Raw genomic sequence first — 18,683 nt, 5'->3', positions numbered from 1 at the left:
AAATTCACATATAAAAAATGCTTAAAGATGCTGGCTGTATCCTGGCCATATACCTGGCACAAGAATTTCACAGGTTCTTAAAGCTGTGAACTTGGTTTGAAAAATGAAAGAAATGTAACCTATAAGCCAAACCAGGAAAAGAATCAACACTGAATGGCAGCTGGACTCCAATTAAGTTTAATGATCAATGATACCCTGAAAGATGAGCGGATGAAACATACTGCCCTCCACACTGCAGTCAGTCAATAAACATTTATTAAGCACCTACTGTGTGCCGGGTTGATTAGACAAGTAAGGGACTAAGAATGTTGTGTGTGCAGTCAACCATGACCACTGAACTCGAGGACTTTATTTTTGTCTATGTTATGAAGAAAAATTTAAGCAGGTGGTTGGAAATATCAGGAAAGGAACATCATGTAAATTTTTTAAAATGCATAAATGTACCCAGTTATATTTGTAATTTTAGCATTCATTGTTTCTTCACTTAGAGATGCTTACCCATACTTGATTTATATAAAATTCTATAGTAGTTTATTGGTGCGGGGGTAGCTAGGTGGCTCAGTGGATAGAGAGCCAAGTCTGGAGACAGGAGGTCTAAATTCCTAGACTCCTAGCTATGTGACCCTGGGCAAGTCACTTAACCCCAACTGCCTAGCCCTTAGTGCTCTTCTTTCCTAGAACAGATACTAAGTATCAATTCTAAGACAGAAGGGGAGGGTTTTAAAAAATTGTTTACCGGTGCACCCCCAACATTTAGGGCAGATTGTAACTATGTGTGCTCTACAACCTTAACAAAGCCTTTTGTCGCAAGTGGCGGCCTATGGCTTGGCTTGGAAGGCCTCAGTGTGGTGGGCACAGACTCCTGTCCCTTGGCCACAAGTGTCCCCGGGCTCATCTCTCCCTCAGGACCTCACTCAAGAACATCAGAAGGCACTAGGAGGTCTGGGCACTGTGACAACGTTCACAGCGAAGGCTCAGGGCTCCCTCTTGGGGCTGGAGGGACAGAACATGGAGCTGCCAATTCCTGTGGGCTCTCATGTGACTCACTGCAAACCACATCTCTAGTCTGAGAAGTGCCAGCACTGGTCAGCTGTGTGGTCTCACTAACACAATTCCTACCCTGAGCAAATTCTAGGACAGCATTAGAGAATATGCATGTTCAAACATGTCCCTGAAATCTCAAGTCTAACAGGACACCCCCTCCCCCCCCCCCCGCCCTCTGTGAGAGTTCCTAAAATCTACCAAATCAAGGAAAGAATCTTGAAGTGGCATTCAGTGGAACAAAGAACTACAAACAGACCTTTTCTCGAACGAGGTTTTTGAGGTTCTGCTGTGCCAGGAAACTGAGTTGTCTGAAACAAGAGAAAAGACTCTGTTCAGGTATCAAACACTGACACAATGTTCACATAAAAGGGTAAAACTACAAAGACAAGTGAGGCTGGTTTCTAAGGATAACTTGACAGTAGAAGGACTCTTACTAACTGCTTACTTACCACACTAATTAGATAGAAAATATATTTGAGTATAACATATAAAATATATATAATAGATTTCTATATAAGTATATAAAATATGAGAATATTTTTTGAGTACTATAGAGCCAATAAAACAGTAGTTTCAAGTTCAATGTGAATTGTAGAACAACTGTTACATAATAGTTTTGGAAATCCATTAAGTTTTTCAAACAAATAATTTACAGAATATATTAAAAATATGAGAGAAAATTCCACCAAAAAGATTTACGGGAGTTAACTCTCACCTGCTAGCTCTGCAAATTCAATTATAACACGCTTGGCATCAAACTATTCAAAGGAAATGTATTTCATAGCCAGTTTAATAAAGAAAGCACACTATATTCTAAAGGTTGTTATGAATATAATTTGATTGCTTTCTGATACTCTTAAAGTATTATTGTACATAGCTGGGGGCATGAGGAAACTGAGGATACAATATTTTGGAAGATAAAACTTTCATACTGTAATTCTATAATGATGACTTTTAAAATATGGGGGAAATGGATAACATATCAAGATCATTTAGTATTTGATCATTTTTTATTACAAAGCTAATCAAGATACTGTAAAGTTATCTATCTAAATGAAAAAGAATTAACTGCCTCACTGGCAATAGACTGTTATCTAATTCACCAAAATCTAGACCAGTGGTTCTCAACCTTTCTAATGCTGTGACCCTGCAATACAGTTTCCTCATGTTGCGGTGACCCCAAACCAAAAAATGATTTTGGTGGCTACTTCAAAACTGTAATTTTGCTACAGTTATGATTTGGAATGTAAATACCTGATATGCATTATGTATTGTCATTGCTACAAATTGAGACGTTGGGAACCGCTGATCTAGACTCTTAAGAGTTGGGAGTGATCTGAGTCCTAACCCTAATGCTACCTTCTCTATTATGCCAAAAGCCTTCTATAACCACAGATGGAATCTTCTTTGAAATTTCCAATGATCCAGACAGTGAGGTAACTCAGGGATAGAGAGTAAGGCCTAGAAATGGGAAGTCCTGAATTCAAATCTGGATCTAGACACTTCCTACATATGGGCAAATCACTTGATTCCAATTCCCTGGCCCAGTGATGGTGAACCTATGGAATGTGTGCCAAAGATGGCATTCAGAAACCTCTCTGTGGGTACACATGCCATCCCCCCCCCCCTGCAAAGTGCTCCCTTCCTCCCCTCTACTGTGCTCTGGACATATTCCCCTCCTTTTCTCCCTCCCATCTGGGATGAGGGGCTCCAAGGGAGTGGCAGGGTTGTCTCCTCTCCCACCACAGGGTCTGGCCCCACCCCCTAAAATTTCTCCACTTCCTCCCTTCCCCCACGGGCCACCAGTCTCAGGGGGTGACTCTGCCCCCAAAGGCTAATAGCACTCCCTCTGCCCCCAAAGGCTAATAGCGCTCCCTCTGCCCCCTGCTCCCACCCCCATATCAATTATAGCCCAATAGGCAGCCCCACTCCCAGTACAGGGTATCATGGGTGTACCACTGTTATGCAAATATAAAGAGCCTAAATGGCACTGAGGTTTCATCTCTGCCACACAGTCGAGCAGAGGCCCCAGGACATCCTGCATCGTAATAAGAAGCCACCTTCTCCACAATGTTCCCTCATCTTCCCAACCCTACTAGTCTTCTCTGGCCATGCAGACCTTTGATGCAGCCGCCTCACTTGGACCCAAGCGCATCAGGTCTTTGTGGTGGCAGGAGACAGCTTCCCCTGGGTACAAGCTGGCTGGGAGCCCAGCCCCCACCCCACAACATGTGGGTAGGGTGGGGGGTAAGTCTTAGGGTCTTGGGCACTGCATGAAGTCTCAAGGGGTGGGGCATTACATGTGGTCTCTAAAAGGCTCACCATCTATGACCTAGACTTTACCACTCTTCTGCCTTGGAACTAATCCTTAGTATCAATTCTAAGACAGAAGGTAAGGAATTAAAAAAAAAAAGAGAAGAAATTTTCAATGATGATGGGAAATGTGGTTTAGTAGAAAGAATATATGATCTAGATTGACAAGACTTGGGTTCTAATTCTATATCATATACAAACTGTATAACTATGGGCAAATCACTTAATCTCTAAAAATATGGTTCCCATGTAATGGTTCCTAAGCCCTTTAGGGTTCACAATGATGGTCTAAGAGATTCACCCTAAAAATTCTTAAGCAGTAAATAATTGCAGAATATTTATGAAGTTGTATATTAAATCACTCTGAGGGTTCACCACACTTTTTTGTTGTGAAGGTTAAAAACAATTTGTGGAACAAAAACTGTTGGAAATTACTCTTCTAAGTCTCAGTTTCTCCACTGTAAAATGAGGATAAAATTTGAACTACTTACCCACAGAGTTGATTTGGGCAAAATGCTTTGAAAACTATAATGCACTATATAAAGGTGATTTGCTATTGTGCATGACTAATCACATCCCAAGACATTCAATCCACCAATGGAAAATTGGAAATTCTTTCTCCCTTAACTTCTACCTACTGGTCCAAGTTCTGGCCTTTACAGTGCCACCTAATAGCCCTTCATATATCAGAGGTAGCTATCACATTCTCTCATCCCTTTTATCCTCCTATCCCTACCCAATCTTCCTCCTGCAAACTAAATTGCTCCTCTTACAACATAGTTTCCAGATCTTTAACCATCCCAGTCACCCTCTTCTGGACACACTGATTTCCCAATGTCCCTTTTAAAAAGTGATGCCTGAGGCTGAACAAAACATTGCTATCACAGAGCAAGAATGATTAACAGACCACATGCTCTACTAGTAATGTCAAAAAAATTCAAAAAGGCACCCAACATATTGGGTGAACTCTACATGGTATATTTCTGTAAGGGCATGAACAAGACCTAGAATAAAAGATTCCAAACCTGGCTCTGACATTTATTATTGGTGTGAAGAAAGTCTCTAAACTAAGGTTTCTTATGAAAAAGGAAAAGGCTGGCCTAGATTCCTTCTGAGTGAGCCTTCATCTCAAAATCTAGGAGCCTACAATAAGAATTCCAGAGGATGGGCAGTCATGGGTGAGTTGCAGTCTGTATCACTGAAGAGAATACATACATCAAGACCTATATCTCCCATGTCTACACTTTCACGGACTTAACACAAGATAAGGATTTAGGGGTAAAGCCTCCAGCTGTGATTTCCTGGTTATTAGGACCTCCCAGGTGACGATACACCCTCTATCAATGCAGGCCAGCACTGCTTCTGCAGTTTTTAGTATTACAGTGTTGCCTAGACCCCTGAAAAGTGAAATGACTTGCCCAGGGTCATACAGCATGAGAGAGGTAAGACTTAAACCAGGTTTTAGTGGCTCTGAGCTCTGCTCTACCCACTCTGCCATGCTGCTTCTCAGTCTAAAAGGGGCACTAGCAATAAAATACTCTAAAATACAAGCACATGGTTTCCAGATCAAGTTTCTAGAGTCAAACAAATGGGATAAAATGAGGTGGGTAAAGAGCAAAGAATCCTGTGATTGGGTAAGAAAGAGATTGATACCATTCCTAGAAATTCACAGAAGGCAATTTAATCACCAAAAGATAAATTAAAAATATTATGTAAAGGAATACATAAAATAGTAATCTTTTTAATAGTAGTCAAAAGATGTTAACAGTAAAATTCAATGATATAAATTATAAATCAAATCAAATGAGATATGTATAAAGAGCTTAACACAGGGCCTGGCACAAAGGAGGTGCTAAATAAATCTTTATTCCCTCCCTTGCTTCTTCCATAGTAACAGTCTTCTCATTCCTCCCCAACCTTTGGTAGAAAAAAAAACCCTGAAAAGATCATATTGGCATGTATGGTGAATAACAGTATAAAAGTGTCAATTCTTCACTTGAAAAATATAGAAACTGGGAAAGATCAGATGAGACCTTGTTTTTTTGAGTGAAGACCCTAGATCCTTGTTGGTAAAGACATGGTACGAATGCTGGAGGAGGCTGCTCTGTTCCCTCTCTCCACAGCACCTGTGGACAATTTTCAAATGCCCCACCCCTCTGTCCAACAGACCAATGTGGGTACTGCCTTCCTCCCCTCTCTGGGGTAATGGGAGGGAGACTCACAGGCAGTTTGAAGGTGCAGTTTGGGCACGTGATCTCTAAAAGGTTTGCCAATGCCACCCTCAATGCTACAGAATACAATAAAAGCTAGCATATATATGGTACTTTAGGTTTTCTCATTAGACCATGACAACCATGTAGGGCAAGTGCTATTACTTATCTTATTTTACAGATAAGGAAATAGGGGCTGTGAAACATTAAATGTCTTACAGTCTCACAGCTGATCAGTGTCTGAAGCAAGATTTGAACTCATTCAGGTCTTCCCGACTCCAAATCTAGCACTCTATTCTCTATGCCACCTGCTTGACTAAACCTACCTACTAAATATATTGCATTTTGATAAGTAGATAAAATATCCTACCAATCCTTACAGGAAATTTAAAAAAGCCTTGAAAAACATTCTGGAATCACATTGGATATGATGCTTTAAAGGATGACAATTTCAGCCCATCCATCCTTTTCAGGATGCCTATCTTACAAGACTCATGCACAATTTCCCTTGGGTTCTGGGAGAGTATCTACTACTTGAAGGGGTTTCACCAAACCTGTTTCATGGAGAAGACCACGTCTACAGTTACACACCCCCATCACCATTCTTGGCAAGTGCCCAGCCCATCTGGAGTAGTCAGCATATCTTTCTTTTACATCTCAACTTTAAACCACTTTAGCCTAATTCCTTTTTTACAAAGTGTTGCCATCTACTCATGCCTGCTACCTTCTTCTCTTTGTCCTTTGGGTGGTATTGGACTTGAGTCATGCTCACAGCCATACCACATTCCCTAAAAGAATAATGGTGAGTGTTTCATTCAACCAGTAAACAAGTATTCTGGGCCTATTCTGTGCTTGGCCCTATCCTTCAGGTTGAGAACATAAATCCAAAAAATTACAAAAAGAATGTAACAATACAAAGAATGAAACAATCCCTACTTTCAAGGAACTTACATTCTAACATGGGCGATAAGTATACCTATAAATGTGCACAGAATAAATTTAAAGAGAACACATATAGTATGATTAATACAGCATTGCTCTCTTCCAACCTATAATTGGGAAAGAAGCAAAAAAGGCTTCATAAATAATAATCATAATATAATATTATATCATATGTATAAATATAATAAAAATAATCATAATAAAGGATTATTCTTGAGCTAATGTTGAAGAGAGGAACTTTATAAGGCAGAGGTGAAGAAATAATACATTCCAGGCATAGGAGGCAACCAATTAGGAGCCACTGGCATCTGCTGAGAAGGGAAAGTTCATGGTTAGATATGAGCTTAAGGAAAATCCCTCTGTGAAGGACTGACAGACAGCTAGGGATACATGTGAAGTAGAGAAACCAACTAGGAGACTAGAAGTGATATGGGTCTGAAAGAAAATGGATAGAATAGAAAGAAAAGGTAGTATAGTGTAATGGATAGGTCACTGGTAATAGTCAGGAAGACCTGGGTTCAAATCCCACTTTAGACACCTACTGTATAACTCTAGGCAAGCCTACCTAACTGGGCTTCAGTTTCCCCATCTTTAAAATAAGGTTAGACTTGATGACCTTTATAATCTCTTCTAGCTCTAAATCTATAATCCTATCTTATAAAAAGCTTCAAGGAGAAGCTTGAGCTCATGAAAGTGACTTTCCCAAAGGCTATCTAGGCTGCTTGCCACTTCTGGGTCCAGCTTCCTAACCATTTGCACTGTGTGCCTAGGACAGATGGTATCAGATGTTCATCCAACTGAATATCATAGCCTAGATAATAAGTTTATCTGCTTAGTTTTTCTTGTGGAAACTCTTTTGAGCAAAAGGGCTAATGCTATTCATTTAAATTTGGGTATGACATTTGAAGGCTTAATTAAAGTCTTTGAAGCACTTAATCACAAAAATCTACTTGATTTATAATTCTTCTTTACTCAATTGTTGATGTTTGAATTGAATTCAACTACTAATAGGGAAGCCACTCCATTTTTCTACAAAAAAGTAAATTCTTCTTTTGAATACGAGATTCTTCAAAACTCTGTGAGAGAATATATAGCTGGCAAACAATAAATAGACTGGGGAAAAACCCAAGAATTTGTGATTTGGGAAAAATAATAAATACGCCTGATGTAGTTTTCATTTTGAAAAAAATGCAAACATATTTAAAGGCAGTATTCTGATAATTTCTCTACTATGCCAAATGTTTATTTTATTCATCAAAGCCAACTGAGGTAAAAAAGATGAATTCACCAAGTCACTGAGATGTGAATTATGTTTAATTAAAAAAGTAAAATACAGATAATACTGTAGCTGAAGAATGTTTCTAGAGGCTATACTGAATCTGCCATTACCTAAAATTTTAAGCTGTTATATTTAATCAAGCTAACAAGCTTATATATTTGGGTCTGCATAAAAATGGCTCACTGCTAGCCTTGAAATTTATCCCAGTTGGATAAAAGTGAGATCAACTGATCTCAGGTTATAATTCAATTTCTTTTCCCATTCTAAGTTTTGGTCCTGGTATAGACCAGGTATAGAAAGTATAGAAAATAAGAGCCAGAAAACAGACTGTAGCTCCACATATGGCCTTTTGTGATCTCCATTCTAAGTTTTCCTAAAAGGATCCAGGAACACATTTTCACGTGCTATATAATGAAAATATATCAAGTGCTGGACAATGAAAGAAAAATTGCCAAAGAGTTGATTTTGAGGGAACCATTCCTCACCTCCAGCCTGTTGGCCCCAAAGCAACAAAAACCGAAAGGGAAACATCCCAGGTATCTTTGGATGGCTGTGATGGACTTGGGTTTGAATCCGATCTATGACATTCACAAGCACCAGGACAACTACGGGTTACTGGCCTAACTGTTGCGTGCCTCGGTCTCCTCATCAGTAAATGGGGATAATAACTGTGCTTGGTCACAAGGGGAAACTGAGGCACGCACTGATTGGGTGACTTCACAGACTCACAGAACTCTAGCCAGAGAGGAGTTCTCGGTACCTCCCCTTTGTCAAAGAACTCCCAGCACGGATGCCCAACTGGAAGTGTGGCAGAAGGCGCCTTCCTCCTGAGGCGCCTGTCCCGCACCGAGAGGAGGCTTGGGCACCTCCTGGTTGTAGGACCTGGGCCAGGCGCAGGATGAAGGACTAACAAAAAGCCCCCAGGGCCCCGACTTCCCACACTCAGCTCTAAAAGTGTTCCTGACCCCAGAAGGCGGCCCCAGGCCCTGCGAGGAAAAAAGGAAAGGGACCCCGGTCCCGCGCGGGGAGGCCGCCGCAGCTCCGTACTGCCCTTTCCTCCCGCAGAGAAATGCTCAGAGATGCTTTGGAGCCTATGGGGGCTCTCGGAGACCGCTTAGGGATCCCGCTTAGGCGGAGAGAAGAGGCCGCAGCTCCCTCCAGGTTCACATCCCCCTCCCCCGCGCTAGGATTGGAACTGGGGTAGGTGGGGAATGGGAGGAGGGGGAGGGAGACGGACTCCGGACCCCTCTAAACCCAAACTCTCTCACCGTTTGCTGCTTTTCCTCGGCCATCTTGGCCCCACCCCCGGAGCCGCCGGAAGAGCCTCGTTTCCAAGGCAACGGGCGAACCCGGAAACACTTCCTGGTCCTTGGACCTCAGGAAAGGAGCAAAGGAAGTGAACCACAAAGAAGGAGAACACAGGACTAGAGGAAGGAACCTGTTCCTCGGCGTGTGTAGGCTGTATTGCCGTCTAGTGGCTCGGGTTGGACCTACCCAACGTTTGGCTCAAAGGCAAAGCTAGCCAAGTAGCGTCAGTAGATGGTCAGTCGCCAGGAGGCTAACAACTGCGTGGTGCAGGGGCACATCCAGACCGAGCAATGGGGACATCCAGACATGTGTGTATATGTTTTTGTATACCGATTTGTGTGTACTTCTCTGCACACGCATGCATGTGGGTCCGTGTGGATGGACTGTTAATAGTTATAGCATGTGTCTGTAAGTTTATCAGTGTGCCTTGTAAATACGCATATACATATGTGCTGGGCTGTGTATACGTGCACATGTTTTGATGTGTTGTGCCTCGCGTGTACATTTGTGTCGTGTGCCTGTAATGTCATGTATGTAGATGTTTGTGTGGATGAGACGAATAACCAAACAAATGTATGTATAGACATGTTGTTTAGGTACTCATATGTATGTCAAGGGGTTGTAAATATGTTTAGGCATATATTTTGGGTATCGGCATGTTATAAATGTGTATAATACATGTGCCCATATATGTGTTTGTAACGTGTTTATAGTTGGGTGGGTGTATGCCCATTTTTGTAAATGTGTGGATATGTGTGCACATGATATGATACAGATTGTGTAAATATGAATATAGACACTGAAGGTGGGTACACGTGTGTGTATGTCTATAGGTACATGTATGTATAAGTTATATAACTATGTTAATGTGTTTGATATGTCATAGATGTGTGCACATCTGTGTACACACAGCATTTGTGTACATGCATGTGTTTATTTGTACTTGTTTGCATTTGTGTGTATATATGTGTAGGTGTATATTGCATGTATGTATACCTGTTTAGACGTAGAGATATACATTATATTGTGTAGATATGGGGTATACACATATGTATGCAGAGATGTGTATATGCATATGTTTCTGCATGTATCCAATGTATTTTGTTTGCATATACACGAATGTGTATATACACATGTGTTTATCTACACATGTATATATTATACATGTATACAAATGTGCGTGTATGTATACATTTTACACTGCTTGTATGTTTTATGCCAGGCTGCAAAAGGAGTCTATCAGATGAGGGTACTTAGCTACTTTTCATTCTCCAAGAACAACTTACCTTTGGAGTATCCTTGGGATCACTCAAGACCAATTCTCTTTGAAGTCTGGATGTTTCCTTATCTCATCAGATCGATCTATTTATCAGTCAATAAATATTTGTTCAGCACCTACTATGTGCCCGGAGAATAAGCCCTAGGGATGCAAAAAGAGGCAAAAGACAATTCTTGCTCTCAATAAGTTTACCATTGATTGGGGGGGGGGGGACAACATGCAAACAAATATATACAAAGCAAGCAATATACAATATAAATTGGAAATAATTAAATGGGGAGAAAGCAGTGGGATTAAGAGGAGTTGAGGAAGGAGTCCTGTAGAATATGGATTTTAATTGATATTTAAAGGAAGCCAGAGAGGTCAGAAGAGGGAAGAGCATTCCAGGCACGAGGGCCAGAGAAAATGCCCACAACTGAGTGATGGAGTGTTTGGGGAACAGCCAAGAGGCCAGTTTGACTGGACTAAAGAGAATGTTTTGGGGAGTAAGGTGTAAGAAGACTAGAAAGGTGGGAGGAGGCTGTTAGAGGACTTTGAAAGCTAAACTAAGTATTTTGTATTCTGGAGGCAATAGGGAGCCATTGGGGTTTTTTGAATAGGAGGGTGGAATGATTGGTTTGTGCATTAGGAAAATCACTTTAGTGGATGAATCAGGGATGGATGAGAGAGAGACAGAGACAGAGACAGACAGACAGACAGACAGACAGACAGACAGACAGAGACAGAGAGAGAGAGGCAGAGAGAGGCAGAGAGAGAGAGTTGAAGGTTCTGCCCTGTGTGAGGGGGAGAGGGCAGAGTTGGTGACAGGGAGAGCTTCAGTTTTCAGCCAGTCTCCCTCACATCACTCAGGTGCTCTGGACTTCCAGCTTTGAAAGAGAAGATGGAAGAGGCCAACCCCACTCCAGATTGCTGAAGAAAAAGACTAGGAAGATAGGAGAGGAGCTGGCAGTCTCAATCATGTTCCTATTCCCAACTTGCTACTCTAAAGACTTTAGGGAATTTCCTGTTGGATGAAATCTAGGACTCTGCTTCTCTGTGTCTCTGTCCCTGCCTCTGCCTCTGTCTGTCTGTCTGTCTGTCTGTCTGTCTCTCTCAGTTGAGCTGAGTTGCCTTACACCCAAAAGATGAGCTGTATTATATGGCACATATTCTCTCATATATGTTCTCTTATTTCTGTTTTGCCATGATTTAGATGAATGGACTTCTTTGCTATTCACTATGTGTGTTCATTGTTATTTAGGTATTAGGTAGGAAAGAAATCAAGTGTTGGATATAGAACTTGGGGTCCCTCTTCCCCTAGAAATAACAAAAGTGATCAAAAGTTAAATGAAATCCAACCATATCCTCTGGACTCACAATATTTAAGGAACAGATAGATATAGTTCTAGTGAAGGAGCCCTTTCTCTCAGGAGACCAGACTAGTAGTCTCTGGTGCCATCCTCCCCAAAGTTTCCTTTGGAGAAGGGTTGGGGGACAAGAGGCTAAAGATGCTTATTCTGTCTCAGAGCCACACAAAGACAGTGTTCCTCACCATATGTGACCCTCTCTATATGAGGGATCACCATTCTTCCAAAAGGTAACAATCCATGTCCTCAGGAAATTTACATTCAACTGGGAGAAAGCAATGTAGACTCAACAGAGTGAATTTAGTAGAGATATACAGTAACTTTTTTAGATGGTGGCACTAAGAAATGGGGTTTCTTGTGTAGGAGGAGACTTTGAAGAGCTTTTCATGACAGAGAGCAGGATTTGTATTTGATCCCCTGAGGCAGGAGAGAGTCTCCAAAGTGTCTTGAATAGAAAAATGATAACATCATAAATAAGGGGCAGCTAGGTGGATAGAGAGCAAGGCCTAGACAGGAAGATCTGGCTTCAAATTTGGCCTCAGACACTTCCTAGCTATGTGACCCTTGGCAAGTCCCTAAACCCTAACTGCTTAGCCCTTGACAACCTGATTTTAGGAAACTCAGAATTGATTTTCCTCTCCAACAGCCAGTCTTCTAAGAAATCCTTTACTGACCCTTTGTCTCAGAGTGAACCATAAACCCTCAAGTACCTCTGGATTATTTTAGATTAGGTTATAAAATTTAATTCAGTCTTTGTAACTCTTTTTTTTTTTTAACATTGTATTTACTTTAAACCAAGAGTTTCAACCCCTGTCTAGAATCCTCCTTCCTTAGTCTCTATGTAGCCAATCAGTTTTTCTTTCTTTCTTATACTCCCTAAAGCAGTGAAGGTGAACCTATGGCACAGGTGCCAAAGCTCTCTATATGGCACATAGAGCTCTCTCTGAGGGAACACAGACTCTCTCTCTGGCCCCACCCCCAGGGTTTGTTACTAAAAAGGCAGAGGGACTCAGGTGGAGGTGCTCCCCTCCCCTTCTCTATTGGGCCTGATGACATTTTTTCACATCCCCTGCCCCTCTGCCCAGCAGCCCAATGGGAGCACAAGGGGGTAAGGTGGATAGGCATAGGCAGCACAGCTGATGGGGAGCAGATTGCTCAGGCCCCTCCCCTCCTCCTCTCTACACTGAGGACATTTCTGACTTCATCCACTCCTATGCCCTGCAACCTAATGGGAGTACTTCCTCCCTCCTCTGTGTGGGTAAGGGGGTAGGCAAAGTTTGCCCAGCACTGGAGGGTGGGGTATGGCACTGGGCCTGGGGTGGGGGTGGGGGCAGGGCCCAACATTCCATCTCTAAAAGGTTCACCATCACTGCCCTAAAGTGTATCTAAGACCCCAAGCTCTTAACTTTTTTTTTAAACCCTTACCTTCGGTCTTGGAGTCAATACTGTGTATTGGCTCCAAGGCAGAAGAGTGGTGAGGGCTAGGCAATGGGGGTCAAGTGACTTGCCCAGGGTCACACAGCTGGGAAGTATCTGAGGCTAGATTTGAACCTAGGACCTCCCATCTTTAGGCCTGACTCTCAATCCACTAAGCTACCCAGCTGCCCCCTCCAAGCTCTTAACTTTGATGAAAAATTCCCATTTGTGGTACATTTTCCTGGAGATATTTTCCTCAGAGTCTCAGAGTCCAGATTGGTGTGGTGGTGTTATGTATGTGCATGACTCTATATGTTGGCCATAAGACCACTGTCTTCCTTTTCCTGATTAAAGACGTGTTCTTTTTAACTGCTTTGGTGATTCAATGTTTTTCCAGGTTGACACCCTTAACCACTCTTCTGCCTATTGTTTCTAAGACAGGATTCTGATAAGGATTTAAAAAAAAAATCATACAGTCTTTCCACGAAAAGGTTCTAGGTCCTCCTTAGAGAACCTTTTCCAAGTTCAAGTGCCCAGAGGGCAAATTCAAGCTATCTATAAGTCCCCTAATTATGGAGAGAGTTAAGGGAAGAAAATGCTTTGCTTTGGGTGACTGGGCAGAGGGTTGGGGCACCCAAAAATGGCCTCAGGTGCTGTGAAGAGGGGGAACAGAACAGCTCCCTGAGTGCCAGCTCTACACTCATGACACATCTTCACCAACACTGGTCTAGGTACATGCCTAGTAGTGGACTTAAATGTTTTGTCGGAGGATCAGCCCTGCTAAGTAAGGAGAGACTCATCATTAGTAGCTTGACCGATTGGCAATAAAATCTTGGACAATGGCAGTCTCTGAGACAAAAATATAAAATGGTTTTCAGTCCTATAAGTCCCCTTTCAGTAATCATGGTAGAATGTGAACAATCTTCTTTCTAACTGCTGGAGGTATGCTTGAATGTATTACTTGAATTATTAGGAAAATGCTTCCTTAGCACTGAATCTATCAATATCTGCTGAAGCCAGTAGCTGGAGCTCCTTTTCTGAATGGTGGGCTTTTTGGGTCAGAGGTGACATCTCTCTCCATCTCAGATTTCCATTTCCTACAAACCTCTCTACTCAATCTCACCTATGCCTCTCAACTGAAAATATTCCCCTCCTATTTTACTGAGAATTTGGAGGCTAATTTGGCCATTTCTTCCATGTATCAAAAAAATTTGTGACTCCATCTTTCTGTCTCAAAGAAGTGGTCTTCTGTCCTGCTGAAACTAATCTCCAATCATTCTCTTGACCTATCTCCTCCCCTTGACAGTAGAAACGGATACCATAGAGTTGGAATGGAGTTTAGATTATGCCCTCATTTTACTTCCAAGGAAACTGAGGCCCAGAGTAAGGAAGTTACTTTACCCAAGGTTATGCAGTTTAGTGGCAGTTTGGAATCACAGGGTATGTTAAAATGGACCTTTTTATCCCCCAAAAACCCTTTTGCTGAATCTCAAGTAAATAGTTTCTTCTATTTCTTCATTTATTAAAACAAGAATAACAACCTGAGACAGGACATTAAGGTAACCAAAAAAGTCACAAAACTTTTTATCTAACTTTATAACAAATTAATAAGGAACTAAGAGAACTTTCTTCTTTGGGTCTATAAACATCCTGAGGCTGCTGCCATATTGATACTAACACTACATTGTAAGCTATTTGAGGGCAGGGACTGTCTTCTGTGTCTTACACCATTACAACAGGGCAGTTAAGTGGCCCAGTAGGTAGAGAGTAACAGACCTGGAGTCAGGAAGACTCATTTCCCTGAGTTAAAAAATGGCTTCAGATACTTCCCAGCTATGTGATCCTGGGCAAGTCACTTAACCCTGTTTGACTAGCCCTTTTCTCTCTTCTGCCTTGGAACCAATACCCAGTATTGATTCTAAGACAGAAGGTAAGAGTTTTAAAAAAGAACTGAATAAAGTAAAGTTAAGGAAACCCTTGATTTCTTGAGCCCTGCTTCCCTTTATCTTTCAGCTGTGGTTTTACTTCTTTCTTCCACCTTCCTTTTCCAAGCCTCTCTCCTCCCTTTGTTACCTAATTATGTTCATTTCTCCAAATAACTCCACTTAGACTCAGACAACCAGTAACCCCTGGAATGCTGCCATGTTCCTTAGCAAGCAAGAATGGGAGAGGGAATGAGAGAGCAGTTCACCTTCCCCCCCGCCTCCCCCATTCGTTTCTCTTAATCCACCAGGCAGATCAGATTTTATATCGTTGGACATGAGTTGATTCTTGTCTGGACTACATTAGTCACCTGAGCCCTTTAGTTAAATTAACTCTGTGACTACTAGCCACCAGTGTGAAAGAGAAGATCAAAGGAAACAGGAAGAAAACGACTTAGATTTATATAGTACTTTACAGTCTCATTTGATCCTCCTAACATAGCTTTGAAATAATCAAGACAGGGATTAATTTTTCTATTTTAAACAAGGGAATCTGCATCACATTATACATGGCCGGGATCTGACTTGAAGCCTTTTCTATTATACTCCATCTCCAACTCTGGTTCCCTGTCCAGAAGCAATCTCTCCTCCCTTGATCACTTCTCATTTACTCTCCTTCTAGCTTGTAGTGGTAGCAAGGTTCCCCAGTAGTTAAGAGTACTGAGTTTGGAGTCAGGGAGACTTGAATTCAGATCCTGTCTCAGACACTTACTAGGCTGTCTGACTCTGGGCAAGTCATTTGACCTCTGTTTGCCTTAACCTACTAAAGAAGAAAATGGAAAAACATTCTAGTGTCTCTGCTAAGAAAACCCCATAGAGGGCAACTGGGTAGCTCAGTGGATGGAGAGCCAGGCCTAGAGACAAGAGGTCCTAGGTTCAACTCTGGCCTCAGACACTACCTAGCTGTGCGACCCTGGACAAGTCACTTGACCCCCATTGCCTAGCCCTTACCACTCTTCTGCCTCTTCTGCCTTGGAGCCAATACATAGTATTGATTTCTGGATGGGAGGTGAGGGTTTAAAAAAAGAAAATCCCATAAACAGTTTGGCATAATATGAGTCATGAGGTCAGGAATGACTGAACAACAATAGATTTGTACATTCTTGTTTGCACAATCTCTTCCCCATTAGACTGTGAACTTTTCTTTCATCAAGCCCTTGCCTTCTGTCTTAGAATCAATACTGTGTATTGGTTCCAAGGAAGAAGATGGTAAAGGCTAGGCAATGGGGGTCAAGTGATTTGCCCCAGGTCACACAGCTTAGAAGTATATAAGACCAAATTTGAACCCAGGACCTCCCATCTCTACGACCTGGCTCTCTACAGAGCCACCTAGCCGCCCATAGACTTTACTGTCTTTTATCTTTCTTTATATCCATAGAGCTTAACACGGTGAGGAAGTATAAGAGCTTAATGAAGTTTATTGACTCACTGATTCTCTCAAAATTCCTTTTATACTTCCTTCATGACCTTGCCTTTTGTTCTAGATTTTCATATTGTATGAGTTTAATAACTTTGGCTATACTATAAACTTTTATTCATCCCTGAATCCCTTGTAGAACCTATAGTGCATTGCTATAGTATACATTTAATAAGTCTTTATTGGATTGTTTTCTAAAAAAAAAAATAGAATTGCCAAATCTTTTCTTGCACTATTCCAGATTCTGTGGTGAGGAATGGTCAGGGAAAGGAAAGGAGGGGGGGAGGGGGAAGGAAACAATTTTGAAATGTCAAAGCTAACAGTAAACTTGAGGGGAATTTTGTTAGTAATATGGTCCATTCTTTCATTGCCTCAAGAACTTGGCAAGTGTGAGGATATTTGATGAATAGTCAATAAATTTTAATCTCAACTTGAGCTAAGTCTCTGCCCCAAACACTAAGTTCACTAGCCCCCTTCGAGCCTACACTGCACCCCCAAGTCTTCTCCCACCTAAGTCATTATCTAGTGATCTTGGACAAGTTACTTAATTTCTCTCTGCCTTGGTTTCCTCACCAGTAAAATAATAATACTGAGTTAAAAATAAGGGTTGTTCTGAGGCTCAAATGAATGCTCAGTGTGCTGGAAACTTTAAAAAGAAAGACGAACTGTCATTATTACCAGCTCAGCAACATCTGAGGCTGAAAGGGTCTGGGAAGCTAGTGTCAAAGGCTATCCTGTGCTCTACTGCTTTGGGAGTTTTTAATAGAGCGTGTCTTCCCTACCACTCCCATTCCCACACTCCCTCGGACCAAAGACGATTGCATGGATGTCTTTTTCATCTTGTGAATAATATCTGTGATAATAATTGACATTGAAATCAAGCCTCAAGGTTTGCACAAAGCGTTTCACATTTGATCCTCACAAGCATCTTGAGAGGTGGACAATATTATTCCTATTTTATAGATGAGGAGGACATCCTCTGAAGAATGCTAATGGACAGCTCTCGGGTTCTCAGCATAGGAGCTACAGAAAAAGCTGAGAAGGGAGGTTCCCAGCAGGGCCAGACAATATTACCTTTGTCTAGGAATGCCATCCTACCCACTCAAGGCACCAGGAGACAGAAGCCGAGTTGGGGAGTATTTAAATAACACCTTCAGTGTTAAATCAAGGCTTTTGATCAGATCAAAACCACCCCAAAAAACAAAACCTAATGGCACATATCCCACTAGTTTGCCAGGAACATCAGCGCCATACCCTATGAACAGAGAGCTGTTGGAGTTTCAGGTGGGAAAGCTTTGGCACCATCAACTTTTATCTCCATCTTGTCCCTGCTGGGCCTATGAACGGTTGTTGCTAATCTATATTCCCTGACATTCTGAGATGAGTTGGCTGTAGGCCTAAGGCTCTGTATGGGGAGCAGATTTTGTTCTCAAGTAATAAATGCATATTTTTCAAGAAGACTGGAAAATGTCAGGAACCTGTCCCCTCCCTCTTTCTCCATTCTCTCTGCTTTTCCATTCTCTCTCCCCAAGGCAACAACTGTTACCTGCCCCATATGCAGTTCTTTTGTTCAATAACACAAGAAATAACTTCAAAACAGACCGAGTAGGAGGCATGAGGGATTGTGGGTACTCTGTCTAGTAGCAGGACTGCTTGACAACAAGCCAGCCAAAGTAATAAGCGATCTGTACCCTACCCCTGCTGTACTTCTGTTTAATTGGATTTTTTAAAAAAAAATTATACTAAAAAGTATATTGATTTAATATTTCTCATGAATGTTTAGTGTGGACCCTGTTCTTATGTGTCCTGATATCTGTTTGCATTGGGAACCATTCAGGAGAGAAGAACCTTTCCTAGAGTAGGGCTGGAAGCTCTTATTTCATGAAACTCAAAGATGTTCATTCTCTTTCTATGGGCATAAGCAAGAGCCATTTCAGAACTTCATTTCCAAGGGTAGAATTTTATGAACATGGGTCATGTTTTACAAATCTGCCCTATGGGCATGAGCTGATGTTGACTTGGGAAATATAATTTGGCAGGTCTAGGGGACAAATTTCTAAAACCAACACACACACTGGCAAGACATAGTCAGATATCTGTGTTTAGTTTATACCTGTGAGTGTGTTGTAGTTTAAGTGAAAGGTTTC

The 18,683-nt window shown here is 41.7% G+C and overlaps 1 protein-coding gene and 1 long non-coding RNA gene across 8 annotated transcripts in view; one reads left to right on the top strand and one right to left on the bottom strand.

Moving 5' to 3' along the window:
* BBS4 (Bardet-Biedl syndrome 4) overlaps nucleotides 1-9,278 on the bottom strand; it is an 82,003-nt gene extending 72,725 nt beyond the window's left edge. For 2 of the 7 annotated variants that reach the window (XM_056798287.1, XM_056798294.1), the window contains exons 1-2: nucleotides 9,057-9,208; nucleotides 1,301-1,352 (exon numbers count right to left, since the gene is read on the bottom strand). In XM_056798287.1, coding sequence (XP_056654265.1) covers nucleotides 1,301-1,352; nucleotides 9,057-9,080 — 76 coding nt within the window. In that variant the 5' untranslated portion in view covers nucleotides 9,081-9,208. Of the gene's footprint in view, nucleotides 1-1,300; nucleotides 1,353-8,273; nucleotides 8,466-9,056 lie in introns of those variants that run through there. The other 5 variants (XM_056798317.1, XM_056798323.1, XM_007478117.2 and 2 more) reach the window with 4 other exon arrangements.
* On the top strand, nucleotides 9,277-13,506 carry LOC107650696 (uncharacterized). The gene is made up of 2 exons (XR_008912078.1): nucleotides 9,277-9,404; nucleotides 11,225-13,506. It is a non-coding gene; the product is annotated as an uncharacterized LOC107650696 (long non-coding RNA).
* Nucleotides 13,507-18,683: the final 5,177 nt, after the last annotated feature.

The sequence above is a fragment of the Monodelphis domestica genome, chromosome 1, assembly GCF_027887165.1.
Source record: "Monodelphis domestica isolate mMonDom1 chromosome 1, mMonDom1.pri, whole genome shotgun sequence".
Lineage (NCBI taxonomy): Eukaryota > Metazoa > Chordata > Mammalia > Didelphimorphia > Didelphidae > Monodelphis > Monodelphis domestica.
The sequence above is the reverse complement of the archived record's forward strand: the minus strand, read 5'-3'. Positions and strand labels throughout refer to the sequence as shown.